The sequence below is a fragment of the Doryrhamphus excisus genome, chromosome 2 (assembly GCF_030265055.1).
Source record: "Doryrhamphus excisus isolate RoL2022-K1 chromosome 2, RoL_Dexc_1.0, whole genome shotgun sequence".
Lineage (NCBI taxonomy): Eukaryota > Metazoa > Chordata > Actinopteri > Syngnathiformes > Syngnathidae > Doryrhamphus > Doryrhamphus excisus.
The window spans coordinates 1,275,546-1,299,827 of record NC_080467.1 but is presented as its reverse complement, the minus strand read 5'-3'; the positions used below and the strand labels follow the sequence as shown (position 1 = coordinate 1,299,827).

The window sequence follows — 24,282 nt, the reverse complement described above, 5'->3', positions numbered from 1 at the left end:
TGGTTTTAATTTAACTTTTGGTGTGGGCATGAGGGGCACTATACCTCTCAATGTAAATTTCCAAAAATGGTAAAAATGGTAATGGTTTTATTTCATTTGAACATGCATCAGATTACAATTGAGTACATCCCATAATCAGTTCCCAGTTCCACATGTCCAAAAGAAGTAGGAAGAAGCAAAGCTTATTAAATCCTACCCCTCCATTTGGTACTTTTACAATCAGTAACTGGTACATTTGTTCACTTCCTGCTTTCCATAATACAGTTGAAGGTTTTTTTCGTGTGTTTTTTTAAATAATATACCTCATACCAAAGTACGAGGTGATATGAGCATCCAATGCCATAATGTGTACCATAGTAAGTGTCAATATAGTGATATATATAGCACATCATGACTGGTTCAAGACTCTTCATCCTTGTATTTAGCAAATTTAATATATTTATTTTTTTTTAAATTTTTTCATTTTTTGTCAATTACCAAAGTACAAGGTGATATGACCATACAATGACATAATGGGTAGTAGTAATAGTAGTGTCAATATGGTGATATACATATAGCACATAATGACTGGTTCAAGACACTTCATCTTTGTATTTAGCAAATTTATTTTATTTATTAATTCATTAATTTATTTTATTAATTTTTATTAATTTTTTTTGTTTTTTTAAATTAAATTAAATTTTAATTTTTAATTTTTAAATTTTTAAATTTTTAAATTTTTAAATTTTTAAATTTTTAAATTTTTAAATTTTTAAATTTTTAAATTTTTAAATTTTTAAATTTAATTTTTTTTTTAAATAATGTACCTCGTATTTAATAAGCTTTGCTTCTTCCTACTCCTTTCGGACATGTGGAACTGGGAACTGATTATGGGATGCACTCAATTGTAATCGGATGCATGTTCAAATGAAATAAAACCATTACCATTACCATATTATTATAACCGGGTCGACACCGACCCTAACAATACAGTGGTCATAATTTCAATCAGACCATTTTAAAATTTAGTAAAAATTATTTTTTTTGTTTTATTTTGTTGAAAGTCAAAAGTCCTTGATGCAATAAAGAAATTTTATGTGATTCTTTTTATGCATTAAAATGTAAAACGGGTCGGTCCCAACAAGAGAAGGGTTAAAGCGTAAATGATTAGATTTTTGGAAAATGAAAAAGGAGATTTAGCAATAACCGCAGCTTGCCATAACACATTTATGCTGTGTGACTGTGTTCAAATCCCTGTCAAGTGTCCACATACAGGCTCAACTCCAATATGCGTCTCTGCGATCGCTGTCTTAGTGTTAGTATTTGTGATTATGTGTCAGCCATGTAGAACAGTGCCCATTACTTCCAGCCAGCGGGGCCTCCCAGTCTGAGTCTCTGTGGTTCAGAAGGGCAGATGTGGCGCATTCATCAAACTCACGCTGCCGGGGTCATAGGAGAGACTCACACACTGTGAATGAGGGATGGCGGAGCACGGGATGCAACCCCACGCTCCACTGTCCACCCTGTCTCACCCATCCATCCACTGGGTGGGGTGTCTGTGTGTCAAAATGTTGAGGCGCACGCTACCGATATCACAATAAGAGCTCATAAAAATGTACACATGGTGCCGATAGACTGTCTACTTCAAAATGGCCACTCCATCAAGAGGAGTTTTATTGCTAAAACAAATAATAGCATATTATATATAATATCTATGCATATATGACAAAGAAAAAATAAGCCATAAACAATAAGACATCTGGTTTCAGAGTTGAGTTTTAGCTTGGCGGGACGTCATTCGAACCTGCAATAAAAGCCTGTTGTTCTGTCTGTTATTCGGTCTAGTACTTGTGTGTCTCACCGAATATTACAGTAACATTACAGACACCGAGTGACCGGGACTACGTACTATCACATCTTTAAATGTGTCTTCTGAATGCCTTATATTTGTATTTTAGTTCATGTTGATATTTTTATGCTTGAAAATGTTTAATTTACTCTCGCCCAAAGTCACCGTGACCCTAGTGAGGACAAGCGTCATAAAAAATTGGTGAATGTAAAATGTGCTTAAATATGTATTAAGACAGTAACAAGCAGTAGAAGATAAGTATGTTTCAGTAAAATATAAATTCTGTTTTTTTGTTGTTGTTTTTTTTTACAAATTGAAGAGTCTTGAACCAGTTATGGTATATATTGGTCACTATATTACACTATATTGACAGTTACTATGGTACCGATTATGTCATTGTATGGTCATATGACCTCGGACTTCGGTATGTGACAAAAAATAAAATAAATAAATAAAAAATACAATAAAATTAAAATTAAAATTAAAATTAAAATTAAAATTAAAATTAAAATTAAAATTAAAATTAAAATTAAAATTAAAATTAAAATTAAAATTAAAATTAAAATTAAAATTAAAATTAAAATAAATTAAATAAAATAAAATTAAAATAAAATTAAAATACAAATAAAATTAAATAAAAATAAAATAAAATAAAATAAAATAAAATAAAATAAAATAAAATAAAATAAAATAAAATAAAATAAAATAAAATAAAAATAACATACAAATAAAATAAAAATGACATAAAAATAACATAAAAATAACATAAAAATAAAATAAAAATAAAAATAAAAACCATATTAGGAAAGCAGGAAGTGAACAAATGTAACAGTTACTGATTGTAAAAGTACCAGATGCAGGGGTAGGATTTGATAAGCTTTGCTTCTTCCTACTCCTTTTGGACATGTGGAACTGGGAACTGATTATGGGATACACTCAATTGTAATCATATGCATGTTCAAATGAAATTAAACCATTACCATAACCAAATTCAACACCATTTGCAACTCAAATGAGTGTGCACGCGTATGCAAGTGTTAAAATTCTCCTTCACGCTATACAGCGAGAAGCCTTTTGACTTCCTGGTTGCCGTGACGCATGGACTTCAATGGAAGAGATGCACACCGAGTTCTTATAAAATGCACTGTGGTCATTTTTTTTTTTTTCGACTTAAAAACTGCATCAACATGCTCCTCTTCTATTGTGGAGTTGCATCATCACCTCTTTTTTTTATCATTATTCAGAAAAAATTGTATTTGTTATTATTTCATAAAGATAATACAATTCCATTAACCTACTGGATTTTGTATAATCATGTCAGAATAAGACATGATTTTCGCTTGTAAATCACAATCAAGTACGTAATATAAAACCATAGCACTTAACCACCTACATATATTTTGTGAATTACACATGTATTGTTGTCATAGGGGACGAGGGGGTCGGACAGCGATTGAAGGAAATAGGGTATAATATAAATAATTGAAGTGGGCGGGAGAGCTAATGCAGCAGATGAGTAGCATATGGCCGTGTGTACTCGCCACCTACGTTAAGTGAATGTTGAGTAATTCATTCAGGTGCACGGAAAAGACGGCACGCCAGAATTTCACACTACATTTAATCCAGGGTCAATTAAGCATAATGCTCTGGCGCTGTGGCGGGTGAGTGGTTTAAAAATCAGCTTATATTGGTTCAAGGCCTCTTGACATTATAAAGCCGGCGGTAGTTTGTCAACCAGAAATGACCTTGGAAGTTGCGGAGGAGGCGATGCGAGATGATGCAGCTCAATATCACGCAGGAGGAAGATGAAGAAGCGTCTGGGTAAAAAGTACCTTGTCAGGAGCCGGAATTTCTGACTTTGCTCGGATGAAAAATCGGATCCTAAATCAGGGAGGCGGTGATAGTTAAGATGGGGAGTTGAGGGGTAAAAAACTGGGAATATGAGGTGTCCGCCCCCCCCCCCCCCCCGACTGTCCCTCTCGCCGTACTGGCGAGTTGTCCACCACCTGTAATTGTGCTTTGATTTACGTCTTGTCAAATATCCTCTGTGACAACACCTGCTGCCGTTAAAAGCCATCAATAAACGTTGGGGTGAAAGGTCATTTAATTTGATTTTTACACCTCATACTCGGCTTTCATTGCGGGCGCTATATTTTCCCTCTTTTTATGGGACCTTCATTATTTTGTGTGGAAAAGCGATAAAGTCGCTGACAGGGGGGGGGGGGGGGGTGGCCGATTGGTAGGAGGAGGTGAGCGGGCCAAACAATGCTCACATCCGCAGTGCACCCGTTTCCATCATAAATGAATGTTATGTAATGGTAATGGTAATGGTAATGGTAATGGTAATGGTAATGGTTTTATTTCATTTGAACATGCATCAGATTACAATTAAGTGCATCCCATAATAATAAGTTCCCAGTTCCACATGTCCAAAAGGAGTAGGAAGAAGCAGAGCTTATTAAATCCTACCCCTCCATCTGGTACTTTTACAATCAGTAACTGTTACATTTGTTCACTTCCTGCTTTCCATAATACAGTTTAAGGTTTTTTTTTTTTTTTTTTTTTTAAATAATGCACCTCATACCAAAGTATGATGTGATATGAGGTGATATGACCATACAATGACAAAATGGTAACTGTCAATATAGTATGTGGAGGACCAATACGGTCAAAAATCATTTCTTATATGATTCGGTTTTGAGCAAAAAAAAAAAAAATCAGTTATCGTACATTATATCGTGTATAACAAACGAATCTGTACTGTATCGGCCCATGAAGTCGATAAAAAGTGCGGTGAAAGCGTTGGTGAATCACTTCCATGCGTTGTTTATTAAGGCTGACTGCTAAATAACTCACCATGGGGCCAAAGAAAGTTGCGATTGCTTGGAATTTTATAAAGAAGAGAATGAGAAATTTAACGTGAATTTAAGAAAGTACTGCAAATTGCAAACTACGAAGAAGTCGTCTCTTCGACTTCAACTTCCCTGCTTCTCATCGTCTTCAGTTATCAATAAAAATGATGTTAAATGTTTTTCCATTTCATTCGTCATTTATGATTATTGTGCATGGTTTTATGGATTGAAGAATTATTCTCAAAACATGTAAGGATTGTTTTCATGTTGATTTATCTGAAACTTGTTTTGATGAATCGAGTATCTAGTAAACACTTAGGTCCCGAGACCATGTGTGTCCATACTGTAGCCTGGGGCCATTTTTGGCACATGGCTCATTTTTTAAATTATAACTATATTATTAGATATTTTACTAATTTGTTTTGGAACCTGCAAGATATCAGTTGTCGTCAGATAGCTCAGGATGTATTGTTGGGTTTAGCAGCTTCATTGTTAAAACTACAAAGTGACCCCCATTCAACTTTACGTTTTTATGAATGTGACCCTCAAAAATTTTGGAAAATTTTGACCATACACAAAAAAGTGATTCGGTCCGCAACTGAAATCAATACAATTCCGGATTTGTAAATGGAATATATTCATATTTTCATAGTAGTTGTTCCTGCTTAGGACCGTCCAAAAACGTTTTCTAACAGCCTGGTCTGGTGCTTGTGTGTCTGACTCAACATTACAGTACATTACTGACCCCTAGAGACCAGTGTAACATACTACATATTATTGATATACAGTAAACCTCGGATATATCGGATTCAATTGTTCCCACTGGTTTTGTCCGATATAAGCGAAATCCGTTATATGCGTATACTGGAAAATGTCCGTTTTACGCATATATCGGATTTATATCCGGTATATGCGTAAATGGGATTTTATCCGTTATAAAAAGGCACTTCCTTGACTATGTTTCCAATGTACCTGGACGCGCAGGCAACGCTGCAAACGCTGCAAATGACGTCGTATAGCGGCCTGTCACGATTCGGCGAATCGGAGCGCCACGATGCGGCCATCCGATATATGCGAGGGAAATTTCATGGAAATGCATTGGAACGGGACTGGAGATTTTGTCCGAAATAGGCGAAATCCGTTATAAAAAATCCGATATATGCAATGAATTTTTATTGGAAATGCATTACAGAAAAATCGGTTCTTTTTTATCTGTCCGTTGTGAGCGAATTTCCGATATATCCGAGTCCGATATATCCGAGGTTTACTGTATTTCAAATCAGTTCATTTAGCATTTTTAAGCTACAAAATGCCCAAAACATACATTTGCTTAAATATGCATATATAAAAAAATAAGAATATTAGGCCTAATTCAACCACAAATATATTTCGGAAAAAACGTAATAAAGTGAAGCCATAAGGCTTGACTATATTTACATATTTAAATAAAAATAGTAGTTGTCGATTTATTGTGTAACCAATTAATTATCAATATTTCGCTACAGCACTCATAAAATGTATTTTTTGGGCATCAGGAATTGATTAATTTGATTAAGCTTATTTACTATGGGAAAAATTGCTGTTGTTATCGGACATTTCAGTTATTGTCCAACCTTTTGGAAGAAATTACTAACAAACACCAAGGTACTACTTCACCGGGAAAAGCGACAACCGGAGCGTCCACGCCAAGGTGCTCATGGGAGTGCTAGATCATACGTGAATACATTCAGCTTATTGTCCACGTATGCTAGCGAGGACAAAACACAGGAATCATTCATTTCAATCCGATGCTCTGCTTCTGCGCCGCCACTTGAGAGTTCCGACAAGAAGAAGATGGGAAGCAGCATTATTTGATCTTTTTTTTAAATGTGCCTTTCACGTTAAAGGATTCTCCGGCCTTTAGAGTAATGGCGCGGGCGACGCCGCCAGCATGAAAAAAAAAAAAAAATGAGGCAGGTCAGACAGCGAGGTTCATCACTTACTGGAGCTAGCACCCCGCCGCCTCCTCTCTCGGTCCTCCATCTGCCGACACCACGCTGATAAAGTTACAATAAAGAGATACTGAAACAGAATCAATGTGGACGGAGCACGGGTTCGGCCCTGCGGGTGCGTGCGCCGCGGTGTCTAAGTGGAGACTACACACACACACACATAGGGACGCTCAAACATGAAAAGCACACATACACATGCTTCCATCTCTCTCCACTGGAGCACAGCCCCGCCGTGCCCCTTGACGCCACAAGCGCCCGGAAAATTTAATCTTCCCAAATACTCATCAGGGCTCTCCATCGTCCCGCCGTGACAGCGCGGGGGATAATTAATTATACAATTTCGATGGGAATATCGACTAAACAAACCTATTAATCATAGCAAAAGTCAATAGGCATGGACACATTCAATCATGTCCCGGCCAATGATTACTCCTCTCAAAATACAATAATTATTTTCAAGAGCTGCCTCGAATTAAATTTCTGTCAAGCTGGTACAAGTCTTGCAGTTGATGAAGGGTGCAATGATTTTTTTTTTTTTTTTTTTTTTTTACCCTTCCCAACTGCCGGAGCGCAAGGAGGAATATTTATCCATTTAGAAAGGTAGTTTGTTTTATAAGGATCATTACATGGTGTGTTTAACCAGACCGTGACCGGCAGATTATCTCCGAAGCCGCCATTATGTCATCCGTCTTGTCTCACTTGGCGAGGAGGAGGAGAGAAGAAGAAGAAGATGATGTGAGGAATAACAGGAACCTCCGACAGCAGTCGTGATGCTTGGAGAATAGTTTCTGCGTACGCGAGTGTACGATATGCAGCTTTCGCCCTTTATTCCATTCAACATGGAATACTCGATCCAAAATGTAGGCTATGTTATGTTATGGCGTAAAAATGGCGTATTTACAAGAAGAAAGGGAAGGGTTTTCAGCCAAAAAAAAAAAAAAATCAGTTATCGTACATTATATCGTATATAACAGGGGTGCTCATTAAGTCGATCGCGAGCTACCGGTCGATCGCGGAGGTGGTACTGGTCGATCGCTGGTCGATCGCGGCGTGACATTAAAAAAATATCATCCCAGCATCAATGCCGTCACTTGATTGATATACAGGGCAGCCATTCAGATGACAACTGAATGTTGCCCTTCGGGCGACCAATCAAATCAAACAACGTCTCTAAGTGCAGCAGAACTTACGATGTCAGCCTATCATCCATCCCCGTTACTTGATTGACATACAGGACAACCAGTCAGATGACAACTGAATTTTGACCTTTAGGTCACCGCTCATGCGTAAACAACGATGCAAAGTGCTAAGCTAGTCGGCGAATTGCGAGATTTTAAAGCCCTCGCTAAAGTTTATAGTCACTAAAATGAGTGAAGGAGGTGGACCAAGTAAAAAGGCAAAAACTGGACCAAGTAAAAAGGCAAAAAACATATCACTTCCATACGGATATGGAATATTATACGGATATTGCGATACGGATATTATCCATGACTGATAAACATTTGGAAGTGTGCTTGAGGCTGGCTATCAGCAGCTACTGTCCGGACTATGCATCCCTGGCTGGTTCAATTCAGTGCAAGTCATCAAAGTAAACTCAGGTAATTACAAAAAATGTTAATAGTTAATTATGTGTGTTTTGCAATATTGGCTCATTTGGTTATGTAAGGTACATCAACATACATTGTACGTACAAATAATCCTCAATACATTTGAAAATAAATAGATGTTTTGCATTTTTGTAGTGGGTAGATCATTTTGACTCGGTCATTTTAAAAGTAGCTCGCATGCTGAAAAAGTGTGAGCACCCCTGGTATATAACAAAAAAGTCTGTACTGTATCGGCCCGTGAAATCGTGCGGTGAATGCGTCGGTGAATCACTTCCGTGCATTGTTTATTAAGGGCTACTGCTAAATAACTCACCATGGGGCCAAAGAAAGTTGCTAGGAATTTTATAAAGAAGATTTTAAGAAAATTTAAGAAAGTACTCCAAATTGCAAATTCCGAAGAAGTCGTCTCTTCGCCTCCAACTTCCCTGCTTCTCATCGTCTTCAGTTGTCAATGAAAATTAAGTTAAATGTTTTTCCATTTTATTTGTCATTTATGATTATTGTGCATGGTTTTATGCATTGAAGAATTATTCTCAAAACATGTAAGGATTGTTTTCATGTTGATTTATGTGAAACTTGTTTCGATTAATCGAGTATCGAGTAAACACTTAGGTCCCTAGACCATGTGTGTCCATAGTGTAGCCTGGGGCCATTTTTGGCACATGGCTCATTTTTTTAATTATATCTAGTATATTATTAGATATTTTACTACAGTAAACCTCGGATATATCGGACTCGGATATATCGGAAATTCGCTCACAACGGACAGATAAAAAAGGTTGGACAATAACTGAAATGTCCGATAACAAGAGCAATTTTTCCCATAGTAAATAAGTTTAATCAAATTAATCAATTCCAGATGCCCAAAAAATACATTTTATGAGTGCTGTAGCGAAATATTGATGAATAATTGGTTACACAATAAGTTGACAACTACTATTTTTTATTTAAATATGTAAATATAGTCAAGCCTTATGGCTTCACTTTATTACGTTTTTTCCGAAATATATTTGTGGTTGAATTAGGCCTACTATTCTTATTTTTTTATATACGCATATTGAAGCAAATGTATATTTTTGGTATTTTGTAGCTTAAAAATGCTAAATGAACTGATTTGAAATACAGTAAACCTCGGATATATCGGACTCGGATATATCGGAAATTCGCTCACAACGGACCGATAAAAAAGAACCGATTTTTCTGTAATGCATTTCCAATAAAAATTCATTGCATATATCGGATTTTTTATAACGGATTTCGCCTATTTCGGACAAAATCTCCAGTCCCGTTCCAATGCATTTCCATGAAATTTCCCTCGCATATATCGGATGGCCGCATCGTTATGCTAATCTTGTTGATGTCACTGGCTATTGTCTTTCTCCTGGCTCCAGATTTAGGACAAATATAAAAGTGAGTGACGTCAATAATACTAGCACAGCAGTGAATGAGATCTTAACCTCACTATTGGAAATAACGTAGGCCTGACGGGCGTAACAGGGCCTAGCTTAATTAACAATTTCTTATGCTCAGAGTCCAATAAAGTTAAATTCTCATTACCTTACGTCTCTTTTCATTGCCCAGTCCAGGTACATTGGAAACATAGTCAAGGAAGTGCCTTTTTATAACGGATAAAATCCGATTTACGCATATACCGGATATAAATCCGATATATGCATAAAACGGACATTTTCCGGTATACGCATATAACGGATTTCGCTTATATCGGACAAAACCAGTGGGAACAATTGAATCCGATATATCCGAGGTTTACTGTATATCAATAATATGTAGTATGTTACACTGGTCTCTAGGGGTCAGTAATGTACTGTAATGTTGAGTCAGACACACAAGCACCAGACCAGGCTGTTAGAAACCGTTTTTAGAACCTGTAAGATATCAGTTGTCCCCATTCAACTTTAAGTTTTTATGGATGTGGCCCTCGGAAAATTTTGGAAAATTTTTCCCAAACACAAAAAAATGATTTGGTCCGCAACTGGAATCAGTCCAATTCCGGATTTGTAAATGGAATATATCCATAGTTTCAAAGTGTGGGCTATGTTATGTTATGGCAAAAATGGCGTATTTACAAGAAGAAAGGGAAAAGAGCCAAGGTCATAGTTTTCATCTATGGCACATATAGTAGCTGAAATGCAATTAGCATGTAGCATATTGATCTGTATTGCTTTACAAAATATCAAAATGTCCTTTGCATCATTTTATTTGTTAGTATGTGGCCCTTTGTAGACACTATTTGTAAATAGTATAATGAGTGGTCATTCATGTAACCTGTTATGTTATGTAATTTTGCAGTTATGCTACTTTTGGTCTTTTCATTGTCAAATGCTGTAAACAGCGCCAAAGTTACCAATCTATACCGTACCATCTCAGTCTGGTCTCTCTGACTTTATCTTCAAGGCCTCTAACATGAAATGTCCCTCTGATGTACGATCCTATCCATCTTGGTCACTCCCAATGAGAATTAGATTACCCCAGTCAATAAAAGAAATTAAACCTGTAATAAGTGTCTTGCAATGATGGAACTATGGAGGAATAATGAATATATAAAAGGTTAGATTGACTTACCGAGGTCCCATTGTTTTCCCGGAAAACATCTTGGTTGACATAACTAAAAAGCTTCTTTTCAAGCTGGAGAACAACCTGCATCAGCGGCAAGAAAGAGACCGAGGGCCTTTGATTAATACCAATACTAATGGGACGAGCATTTAGTAATTAGAGCACTAATGAACAGTGGAGCGCTGCAGTGTTAAGTACTTCATTCTACACGTGTCTGTGATATCACATGCCAGGGCAGGGCACTGGATGCTGAACCTCAAACCTCTACAGGTTTTAACAAGTCCAACTTATGAAGTTTTTCTGCCGAAGGTGCAATGTGCATCACATGTTTATAGTATCATGTTATTAATACACTGTGTTTTTAAAGGGGACTTATTATGCTTTTTACACTTTTTTGAGCTATAAATGTAGTTAAAATGTTGTATTCTCACATTAAACGATGCCAATGTTTTAGATTATGAGGTTTGCGCATTTGGAAGTGAGCTCTGAAAGAAGTTTGGGATGGCTCAAAACGCTCGATTTCAAAAGGCGTGGTTAAACTGTTCCTTTGTGATGTCATAGAGGTGCGGACTTCCTTATAGCCGAGTGGGGATGCCCAGAAGCGGACCGTGGGTGGAATAAATTTAAAAAAAGACGCATAAATAGGAAGCATAAATCCAGCTGGAATAGGTGCCGATTCTGCAAAATTTTTCTGTGTGGGTTATTGTGTGTAGCTGCTCTATAGGAGTCCACAATTCAATACAAAGGGTCTAAAAATGAGCATAATAAGTACGTTTTCATGGATTTTTTTAAAAAATCACAAAACTTCCTTGTGTCAGCTAGCTAAAATATGTAAACAGGGAACATAAATTAGCGTCTTTGCTAGTCTATGATGCTAACCAATGTAGGAGAAACATTATTGAATTAAAAAAAAAATACAGGGAACCTTAAATGTTAATTTTTTCCATTCATTCATTATTTATACACATTTATATTAATGCAGATTTACTATAAAAACGTGTTATTGGAGACTAATGGTGAAATGGCAAAAAACTACTAAGTCAGCCATTAATGGCATCACAGACGGGAGAATTCAACTTCCTTAAAAAACGATGTTTTGTGACGGAAATTGCATTTCATTAAGAATATTCAGAACACATTTCACTCACAGTGTATAATAATACAAGATTTGCATCATATTGTACACTAACTGGAAATTGTGCACAAACCGAGGCAAACATTTGAATATATTCTAAATTTATTTTTATTTATATTTTTATACATTTTTTATTTTTATACATTTTTTATTTTTATCAATTTTTTATTTTTATCAATTTTTTATTTTTATACATTTTTTTATTTTTATACATTTTTTATTTATTATTATTATATTTTATTTATTATTATTATTATCTATTTATACACTACCTGTCAAAACACTCCAATTTTTCTGGTGGATACGTCTACATTTGACCTCCCTTCCATTTTTAATTCCTTTTTTTTGTCATTTTTGTAGCAACAAGTTACTTTCTGTAGTACAATGCTGTTCTACTGATGTTCACCAGGGTTAGGGTGGTACCACGGTGTTTCTATGCAGACGGAAGAGGTAGTAAGATCTTGGAACTCATGTAGGAATGAGCCGCACCAACTGGTCTCCATTTCTGTAGAGAAGCTTTAAATTGTTGGCCCATTTTGTGGTTCCAAAAAAAAAAGAAGCCTTTTTTGTAATACACATTCTTTTTCAGTTTTGGGTAATTATTATTGGACTTGATTTCAATAAATAACTTAAAAAATTGTGGTGTAAAACTTTAGACCAGCAGTGTTTATGATGTACCAATACCAAATAAATCCAATGGATGTTGGATTTAATTGTTAAGTTATGGCTTACCTTTCGGTCATTATCGCTTTCTCTGAATATTAACTTGTCGACTTCGTTGGTGTCGGTGGTTCTGACGGTCTGCATGGTGGTGGTGGGGCAGAGACTCTGCAGGTGGGGACAGACAGAAAGGACAATGATATGCTTTGTGATGATACGGACGACTAAAATGTTTCCTCGATTCCTTCGTACAACATACGGCGACTGGAGTTTAAAGTTTAAAGATCCTTCCCACCAAAAAAAAAAAAAAAAAAAAACTCCTCACTGTCCTTTGTCTTTCACTTGTTCGATGTATGTACCGACCCCATGGACTGTGTGTATGGTTCAATTCCCCTTTGTGGACTCTTTTAACAATTAGTTAAACATTGGACCATCTGTGTTTGAAGACAGTTGAATGAGGTAATCCGGGAGCCGGTGGTTCCCATACCACACACGGCCGACACGGGATGACCTGATTGAAATTCAAAGCACAGATGAGATAATCAGGTCAAGCCAATATAGAGCAGAAAAAGGGCCTTTTGGAGGGGAAATGTTGCAAGTTACGAGTTGTGTTTTGGCCTGGGAGAAACAGCAAGAACTGTGTTCTGACTAAAAGTGGAACAACCCACCCCCCCTCCCGACTAACCCAACTCCTATTTCACCATGCGTGCCTCAGTTTACCCACACATGCAATTTTGTAAAACCCTTCCAAACGGCTCCACCTTTCACTCATTAGAGCATCCAAATGGAGGGTCAATATGGTCACCTGTCAGCCAAATGCTAATACGCTTAAGTGTACTTAAGCAGCTTTGTGCAATGAATAGGCCATAGATGAAGCTAGTGAGACGGGTAAGAGATACTTTTCTCCGTTAAAAAGTCATTGTTCCCACATTCAGAAGTCTCTCATGGGCAATGTGTGGAAATATTTTCATGTCGCTAATTTGTGATAAAACATTGTAGAACATTTGAAAAGGGATGAATGGATAATATATTAATAAGAGATGAAATATGAGCATGCGTGCTTTCAGATGCTTGAGAGAATATTAAGATGCAAATCCAAATGAAAAGTAGTCAAAAGTTCACAAGTTCCCATTTAACCATTTAAGGGCTTACTCAATGAAATACTCGGGAATGTAATACTTTAAATACAGAAAAACATTCGAGTATACGTACGCACGACTTTGGAAAACCTTGAAAAAATAATAATGGATATTATTATATTTATGATAATTCTATGGCTATAGAGCAGTGGTTCTCAACTGGTGGGTCACAGATCTAATCTGTTTGGGTCGCAGACAGCGAGTCAAAAATTACATTAACATATGTAATATAAAACCCATGTCTGATATCTGATGTTTGACTTTTTTTTTATAGGAAAAATTTGTCATTATTTTAGTCATCTTCCTGTTTGGTGAACATAAGTGAAATATCTGATTTTTTTTGCTCTTATTTGATGCAATTTTTATATTTACTTTTAATGTTGACATTATTTGTATGTTATGTTCATCCTCATTTCCTTAATAAATTAATAAGACACAAGGTGAAATATGACATAAGCGGTTAATTTTTTTTTTTTTTTGCTTGAATTAAATAAACAACTGACATCCATTCATTTTCTATGCAGCTTGTCCCGATCCCGGTATGCTGGAGCCTATCCCAGCTGACTTGGGGAGAGGCGCGGTTCAACCCTGGACTGGTCATCAGCCAATCGCGGAGAATTCATAAAATAATAATTAAAAAAATAATAAAAAATAAAAAAAAATTACAATGCGATTAATTGATTGTGATTAATCGCATCTTCATGTTGGTGAACATAAGTGAAAAATCAGATTTTTTTTGCTCTTATTTGATGCAATTTTTATATTGACTTTTAATGTTGACATTATTTGTATGCATGCAGTTATGTTCATCCTCATTTCCTTAATAAATTAATAAGACACGACATTACCAATGGTGAAATATGACATAAGCGTTTAAAAAAAAAAACATTTGCTTGAATGAAATAATTAACTGACATCCATTCATTTTCTATGCAGCTTGTCCTGGTCCTGGTATGCTGGAGCCTATCCCAGCTGACTTGGGGAGATGCGCTGTACAACCTTGATTGGTCGTCAGCCAATCGCGGAGAATTCATAATCATAAAGAATAAAAAAAATGACAATGCGATTAATTGATTGCGATTAATCACATGTTCCTGTTTGGTGAACATAAGTGAAATACCTGATTTTTTTGCTCTTATTTGATGCAATTTTTATATTGACTTTTAATGTTGACATTATTTGTATGCATGCAGTTATGTTCATCCTCATTTCCTTAATAAATTAATAAGACACAAGGTGAAATATGACATAAGTGGTTTAAAAAACATTTGCTTGAATGAAATAAATAACTGGCATCCATTCATTTTCTATGCAGCTTGTCCTGGTCCTGGTATGCTGGAGCCTATCCCAGCTGACTTGAGGGGAGGCGCTGTTCAACCCTGGACTGGTCGTCAGCTAATGGCGGAGAATTCATAAAATAATAATTAAAAAAAAAAAAATGACAATGTGATTAATTGATTGCAATTAATCACATCTTCCTGTTTGGTGAACATAAGTGAAATATCTGATTTTTTTTGCTCTTATTTGATGCAATTTTTATATTGACTTTTAATGTTGACATTATTTGTATGCATGCAGTTATGTTCATCCTCATTTCCTTCATAAATTAATAAGACACAACGTTACCAATGGTGAAATATGACATAAGCGGTTAAAAAAACATTTGCTTGAATGAAATATGGTATATATGGTATGCTGGAGCCTATCCCAGCTGACTTGGGGAGAGGCGCTGTTCCCGGTCGGCAGCCAATCGTGGAGAATTAATAAATATAAAGAATAAAAAATGACTGGCTGTCAATCGATTCATTGCGATTAATCACATTTTGTTCACAGTTAACTCGTAATTAATCGCAATAACATTTCAGCTCGCAGCAGACCTATGTCTGGTATCTAATACGTATTTAATCGTTGGGACACTCGTACGCAAAGGTAGTACTGTTGAAGTGACAAGAAGTAGAAGTTCCAAATTACAAAGACGCTTATTGATACGGCGAGGCGAAATCAGTGCACCAACTTTGAAAGAGCAATTTTTATATTTACTTTTAATGTCGACATTATTTGTATGCATGTTCATCCTCATTTCCTTAATAAATTAATAAGACACAAGGTGAAATATGACATAAGCGGTTAAAAAAAAACATTTGCTTGAATTAAATAAATAACTGACATCCATTCATTTTCTATACAGCTTGTCCTGGTATGCTGGAGCCTATCCCAGCTGACTTGGGGAGAGGCGCGGTTCACCCTGGACTGGTCATCAGCCAATCGCGGAGAATTAATAATTATAAAGAATAAAAAAAATGACAATGCAATTAATTGATTGCGATTAATCACATCTTCCTGTTTGGTGAACATAAGTGAAATACCTGATTTTTTTGCTCTTATTTGATGCAATTTTTATATTGACTTTTAATGTTGACATTATTTGTATGCATGCAGTTATGTTCATCCTCATTTCCTTCATAAATTAATAAGACACAAGGTGAAATATGACATAAGCAGTTAAAAAAACATTTGCTTGAATGAAATAAATAACTGTAGCTTGTCCTGATTCTGGTATGCTGGAGCCTATCCCAGCTGACTTGGGGGGAGGCGCGGTTCCCGGTCGGCAGCCAATCGTGGAGAATTAATAAATATAAAGAATAAAAAAAATGACTGGCTGTCAATCGATTCATTGCGATTAATCACATTTTGTTCACAGTTAACTCGTAATTAATCACAATAACATTTCAGCTAGCAGCAGAAAGATGTCTGGTATGTAATACGTATCTCATAGTTGGGACGCTGGTATGTGTAAAGGTAGTACTGTTGAAGTGACAAGAATTAGAAGTTCCAAATTCTCCAAAGACGCTGATTGATACGGCGAGGCGTTTGAATTTGTGAAAAGGGATCATTGGCTCTCTAAAGCCCATTAGATGTACATAGAGGCACTTCCACTTCTCTGCAGAAGCGATATTACCAGTAGAAGGTAAAATGTCTTCACTCATTCGGACCTTTTAAGCGATCCTGTAAAGTGACTGGGCATCGCATGGCTGCATTATGTGTCACAGGTCAACAATGAGTGTTTGTCCAGGGCCAGAAGCGGGGGGCTCGGATGAGGGGTCGCGGAGGAAAGCGCCGGCTTTATGCATCAATGGCGGATAATCTCATGACTGTCGCAGTAGGAAGCGGCTGTTTAAATGAGCTCTCTATTCCAGCTGGTCCTTTTAGTGGAGAGGTTAAAGCAATCTGCCCCACTTCAAAGAGCAGAGACCCGCATGCACACCCGAGCCTTCTGTCTCCGCTGCTTCCAACAGATGGAGGTGATCCACTGTGGTCAACTTAAACACTAAGGGACTCAACCACAACACAGAAACATCTCACGTATTCAAAAGAGGCTCTTTGGGAATCTTTAAAAATGTGTGCAGACAGTAAATTTCAGTTTTTTAGGATGTTTTTCACTTCTAACAGACACAAAAGAAGATAAGTAATAATAAATAATAATATTATTATTTATTATTACTTATCTTCTTTTGTGTCTGTTATTATATGGGAGCCAGGCAACGACATTTCGTTGGCAATTTCACTACTGTGTTTTTGTGCAATGACAATAAAGGAAGTCTATCTATCTATCTATCTATCTATCTATCTATCTATCTATCTATCTATCTATCTATCTATCTATCTATCTATCTATCTATCTATCTATCTATCTATCTATCTATCTATCTATCTATCTATCTATCTATCTATCTATCTATCTATCTATCTATCTATCTATCTACCTCCATGACGGGTTGTTTATTTTACGTGTTTTGGACTAATGAATGAATTAAAGAATTTCACGGATTCACTTCATCATGGCTTTTCATAAATATCTGCCTATTATTTGTTTAAAAAAAATGCAGATTTAAACAAATTGTATTTTTTTTTTTCAAAATCAAGTTATTTACATGCATAAAAGCGACAAAAGGAACTTAAATATATGCCTAATATGGGGTAATTAATATGGGATAAAAACTATAAAAGCAATCTTCACTCGCTAAATGTACTGCAAAAAAGGTCAGTAAGGATGCCGCCTACAGAGAACATTCATTCATTCATTCATTTTCTACCGCTTTTCCTCACGAGGGTCGCGGGGGGTGCTGGAGCCTATCCCAGCTGTCTTCGGGCGAGAGGCGGGGTACACCCTGGACTGGTCGCCAGCCAATCACAGGGCACATATAGACAAACAACCATTCACACTCACATTCATACCTATGGACAATTTGGAGTGGCCAATTAACCTAGCATGTTTTTGGAATGTGGGAGGAAACCGGAGTACCCGGAGAAAACCCACGCATGCACGGGGAGAACATGCAAACTCCACACAGAGATGGCCGAGGGTGGGAATTGAACCATGGTCTCCTAGCTGTGAGGTCTGCGCACTAACCACCAGACCGCCGTGCCGCCCTACAGAGAACATACTAACTCCTTATTTGTAAAATCACAAATACTTCAACTTGCTGATATAGTTCATCTTCAAACAGCTAAATTAATGCATAAGGCTAAAAATCTGTAATCTGATGCATGTTCAAATGAAACAAAAATCATTCCCATTACCAAAAATAGAAATATAAGGCATTCAGAAGATGCATCCAAATTCTGGCAGGCACAATAATCCCTAAGACGAGTTGCTGTTGCAGCCCTAACCGACACTAAGCAAAAACTCAACCGGAACCCCTGATGTCACTTAGTGGCTTATTTTCTGTTATTATGTCTACTATATTGGATAATAAAAGTTAACTTGTGTGTAAATTCATGTCTAATTAATCTATATGCGGAAATTAATCAATTGTGGCATTCCGTCAAAATGCATACTATACTGTATTTATAGGTCTTGCTTTACTTATTATTTAATGTCACCAATTATTGTAACATCTACATCTACTTTCTAATTATTTTGGTTTTTTTATGTTTATTTGAACATTCAAACAAATTACTTCTAATTAGCCACCTTCCATTTTTTTTTTTTTTTTTTGTCAAGCATTGAGATTCCACATTTTGTTCGGTGGAATTTTGAATGCACCATATTTTCTGTGAGACAATCACAATCTAACCTCACGAATTGCGGTGATGTAAACGCGTTGAGCAATTAAAGAGAGAGAGTTCTGGAAACTCAAAGCAATAGGTCAAACAGTCCCTGTAATTGCAAATGTTGATCCAAAATTGGATTAAACCGCCAAAGTCAAGCTAGCAGGATGATTCGGGAGGCATGGAAACCATGTGTTAAAACCAAAAATTTTGCGGGCATAACAATTAAAGCAACAATTATTCGATGAAACAATGATTAATCAATATAAAATAAAAAATAAAAAATATAAAAATATAAAAATATAAAAATATAAAAATATAAAAATATAAAAATATAAAAATATAAAAATATAAAAATATAAAAATATAAAAATATAAAAATATAAAAATATAAAATACAAGGATGAAGAGTCTTGAACCAGTCATGATGTGCTATATATATCACTATATTGACACTTACTATGGTACCCATTATGGCATTGGATGCTCATATCACTGAGTACTTCGGTATGTGACAAAATTAAAATTTTAAAATTTAAATTAAAAAAATTAAAAAATTAAAAAATTAAAAAATTAAAAAATTAAAAAATTAAAAAATTAAAAAATTAAAAAATTAAAAAATTAAAAAATTAAAAAATTAAAAAAGTTTAACATTTTAACATTTTAAAATATTTAAAAAACTTCAACTATATTAGGAAAGCAGGAAGTGAACAAATGCAACAGTTACTGATTGTAAAAGTAGCAGATGGAGGGGTAGGATTTAATAAGCTTTGCTTCTTCCTACTCCTTTTGGACATGTGGAACTGGGAACTGATTATGGGATGCACTCAATTGGAATCTGATGCATGTTCAAATGAAATAAAACCATTACCATGACCATTACCATTACCATTACCATTACCTTGAAAAAACAGTGATGGACATTTTTGTCTGTTTGCGTTTGGCTAATATTGATTTGGTTCATCTCGGGGCTAACTAATGACTCAATTGATCAACTAAGAAAATAATTTTAAATTGCAGCCATAGCGTCATTTACTCACAGAACGCCATTTCCTAGCAGGCGTGGAACCTGTGAAAAGTGAGGCTATATTGTATATTTAAATGGTATTTAAAGGCCAATTAGCTAGGAAAGTCCTGCACCGGACTGTGTAGCATAAGCAAGACAATGAGCTAACTATTCATTCTTCATTAGCAAAGTCAGGAACAGAGGCTCTCGTCGATGTCGGCAAGGCCAGCGCCATTGTCACGACGCGCCATTATTTCCTCGCCGCCACACACGACGGCGCTTGCCAGCTGAGTTAAGGTGTGCCAACGGCGCTGGCAGGTTCAACGCCGATTGCTTAGCACTCTGATCGCTCTTCCCCCGTTTGCGGTCGTTCATCATACCAATCCCCGCATGCATGATCGCGAGGAAAGATGGAGGGTATTCAAAGCGGGCAACAACAAATTTGGCCTTCTGCTTTACAGCGAGCTATTACACCCAAACGCCGGTAAATCAGCGGCGACTCTCCCCACCCGGGCAGGACTGGACACCGGCCAGAGTCATCCACTCTTCTCCCCGCCGTGGCAGGCTAATTTAATGCTTCCAAACAAAGATTCATCACTGACAAACACGACGGGATTGTGATTCAAACGGCGAGGTGAGAGTGGACACATTATCAACAGTAAAGCTAGCCCGAGCGTGACCCGCTTGGTCAACTGTTGACCCTGGTAAGGCTACCCGCCGTCACCCCCGGGGACCGCGAGCGACGCAGTAACTCTCTGCCGTGGCGCGCCGCAGGAGGTCCGCTAACCTGCCACGCCCTCGTCAAAAAACGAGCTTTAAGAGCGGTAAAAAGGGGCATGTGAGATAGCGAGAATCCCTATTTATCTTGTGCATTAGAACATCTGGGAAACTTCTCTAAAAACAATAGCGAGCATTGAGGGTTGCCATTCGGGTTTTTTTTACTTCAGGATCCGGCCCAAAGCATTTGTCCTCTCGGAATAGATAATAGACAGGCCACAAATCATTCCAGACAACAGGACCAAGGGGTTTGTGAGTGTGTGAGAGAAACTCAATGTATGTGTATGTTTTGTATGTGTGTGTGTGTGTGAGTGTGTGTGTGTGTTCCCCCCCGGTATTTAACTTCTCTGCTGCCCCATTCTGCAGGGCCCCACAGGACAAATTGCCCAGCATGGATGTCTTTGAGAGGCAGTGCAGCGCGTAGAGAAAGAGACAGGGCTGAAACACAGGGAACAGGCCTATAAAAATTCATCACTTTGACCCCGTCGACCTCCAGCGAGTGGGGGGTTTCACGTACACACACACACACACACACATATATATATATAAAAATACACAACCCATCCAAAGTTAACACTATTTTAAAATATAACACCGCACACTTGCGCGTATTGAACTCCTAAGTTAACCCCGTCGTCCACGATAAGTGAAATCACACGCGTCTATTTCAGATATTCATGCTGACAAACACAATAGCCGCGAAAAAAAAAAAAAAAAGCTTTCCACACACAGGAAAAAGCCACCAGATGCTTCATTGTGACTCCGTCTTGTGTGTAAAGTAGCGGCAGTAAAAGGAGGGTGGGTTCTTCTTCTGTGGAGCATTAGACCCACTAAGAGGCGGACATTGTCTCCGATGCGGGCCCTTGACACATTACGGCCACCTGTACAAAGAAAACCTAATGACAGATCTCATTGGGGATACCTCCCCTGCCCGCCGCTTATATAGTCAGCATTTTGAAACCAACCGCGGCAGATGTCGGCAAGACTGTTTAACGTACCCGCTCCTCTTCACGCTCTCAATACGACCATACATGCAAAGATTACTCAATAGCCACCTTAATGCGGCGCCCCGTTTCAATTCATTTAGCTGCGTTTGTGACAAAGGAAGCTTTGTTATCGGAGAGAGTAGCCAGCAGCCGAAAGCGCCATTCATGTTTTCTTTTGAACAAAGCCGCCTTAAAAAGAACATTTGTCCCCTTAATGAGAAAACAAATTCATGACCGACTGCGCCGCAGTCATTGAATCGTATTTGAATATAGCCGAGAGAATCGCTATTGACGGAGTATAAACACTTACTAAGCACTTCAAAAACATTGCACTCCTTTAATTCACCGATTCCTCCGTTGCCCGAGATGGGAATCAATTAAAGGAAACAGATAGTGAGGCAATCTGTTGCGGCTGAGTCAATTACTGGATATCGATGAGGCACTCTCTGATTAGTGACTATCCAATAAGAATGCAGAGTCCGGTGGGTTCATTACTCTGCCGTTGGGCAAGCGCATCAGCATCAAATAATTACGAAAGATGTAGAGTTGTTCCCGTGAAAACAAGTCTGATGGCGATTACGCGTTATCGGCGATGGAGCCGACACCCGACGTGTGTATACGCGGCGTTAAACTGGGGGTTCACGAACGCAGCACGACGGAAGCGGTCTGAATTGAATGAACCATATCTGCAAAATCATCGGTTCTAGACCCAGAGTCCTTATTCATAAATGTTACTATATTTTTGTAGTTAAAGACTGTTAACGACCTTCTAAATACGGTTTTAACAAGGGATGCTCTGATTGATCGGTCACTGATCAATATCAGCTGATTTCTGTAAAAAAAAAAAAAAAACCCACATGATCGACATATGCGGATAAATGACGTTCAAACAAGACCAGAAAAAAAAAATATTTGGAACTAACAAAAAACGCACTTTATCCTGTAATGCTACAAGAATTAAAACTAGTCAGTAAAAAAAAAAAAACAATGGCTTCAGTAGGACGCTAGCTTGCCCGCTAACTAAAGTTATCCGTCTAGCTTCTCGTCTTCAAACTCCAAGTGTGACTTCTCACCACAGCTGTTAGTTCTGAGCTAGTTTTTGCCCCACGGGGAAGTGGCTATCATGTTCATGGAGGTAAGTACTAACTTTTAAAGTGTCAATTTTGCTCTCTTGTTGTCATACTACTTACGTCTTATGTTGTTTCATGAACATAAACATGGCGGTCCAGCCTTGTGATGGTGACACCATTCAGTTGATTTTGGGGGAAAAAATATATATATATTATATATATTATAAATATATATATTTTTATATTCGAATATTTCGAACAAACTGTTTCATTGAGATGTTACGCCTCCAAAACATCCATCGAATTAAATTCAGGTTTGTGTCAAATAATACAAAACTGGGCCCCTCGGATTTGTCAAACGGGGCCCCTGGCCTATGACACATTAATAAATGGTCAAATCTACAGTGAATCCAAGTGATTCATGTAGGTATCGATCAATATCGCTGATGAGGATGGTATCGGAATCGGTGGCATAAAACCCTGATTGAAGCATCCCTAGTTTTTCAATTATTAGAGCCTTCTAGGCATGAAATAACACCCCTATAGTCGCATTTAAACTCGTTAAACTGTAGTATACACAATAAGAGCCAAATAAAACCTGTGGGTTCAGAGTTGAGTTTTAGATTGGCGGGTGGAGCCGGTGTTTTTATTCGGGATTTTCATTGGGAATTATTATTGTGCAATAAAAGCCTGTTGTTCGGGCCGTCAAGTCTGGTGTTTGTGTGTGTCACTGAACATTACAGTGACCAGTGACCAGTATAGAATACTACGTACATATCATCGTAATGTCTTTGAATGTGTCTTCTGAATGCCTTATACAGTAAACCTCGGATATATCGGATTCAATTGTTCCCACTGGTTTTGTCCGATATAAGCGAAATCCGTTATATGCGTATACCGGAAAATGTCCGTTTTACGCATATATCGGATTTATATCCGGTATATGCGTAAATGGGATTTTATCCGTTATAAAAAGGCACTTCCTTGACTATGTTTCCAATGTACCTGGACGTGCAGGCAACGCTGCAAACGCTGCAAATGACGTCGTATAGCGGCCTGTCACGATTCGGCGAATCGGAGCGCCACGATGCGGCCATCCGATATATGCGAGGGAAATTTCATGGAAATGCATTGGAACGGGACTGGAGATTTTGTCCGAAATAGGCGAAATCCGTTATAAAAAATCCGATATATGCAATGAATTTTTATTGGAAATGCATTACAGAAAAATTGGTTCTTTTTTATCTGTCCGTTGTGAGCGAATTTCCGATATATCCGATTCCGATATATCCGAGGTTTACTGTATTTGCATTTTAGTTTATTTAGCCATTTTTATGAATTAAAAATTCAAATTAATAATAAGTGAAATAGTAAATTCACTCAAAAAACGGGATGATTTATTATTATATTTATAAAAAGCCATAATAGAAGTGGTGCGGGATGACTATTTTTGCATGTTTATGTAAAAATCATGACAACAGCCACTCTTATCGCAAATGTCATGAGAGATCTCCTGTTTTTCTTCTCTTAATTGCGTCGCTATCAAACAGTTGGTCGCAGACAGGGAGGCGAGCGGCCATCTTTTTCCAGTGTAAAAAGAGGCGA

The 24,282-nt window shown here is 37.2% G+C and overlaps 1 protein-coding gene across 3 annotated transcripts in view; it reads right to left on the bottom strand.

Moving 5' to 3' along the window:
• Positions 1 to 24,282, bottom strand: part of LOC131103432 (inositol polyphosphate-5-phosphatase A-like) — a 207,053-nt gene that overhangs the window by 40,234 nt on the left and 142,537 nt on the right. For all 3 annotated transcript variants that reach the window (XM_058049737.1, XM_058049722.1, XM_058049729.1), the window contains exons 10-11: positions 12,720 to 12,815; positions 10,862 to 10,936 (exon numbers count right to left, since the gene is read on the bottom strand). In XM_058049737.1, the coding sequence (XP_057905720.1) occupies positions 10,862 to 10,936; positions 12,720 to 12,815 (171 nt within the window). The remainder of the gene's footprint in view (positions 1 to 10,861; positions 10,937 to 12,719; positions 12,816 to 24,282) is intronic.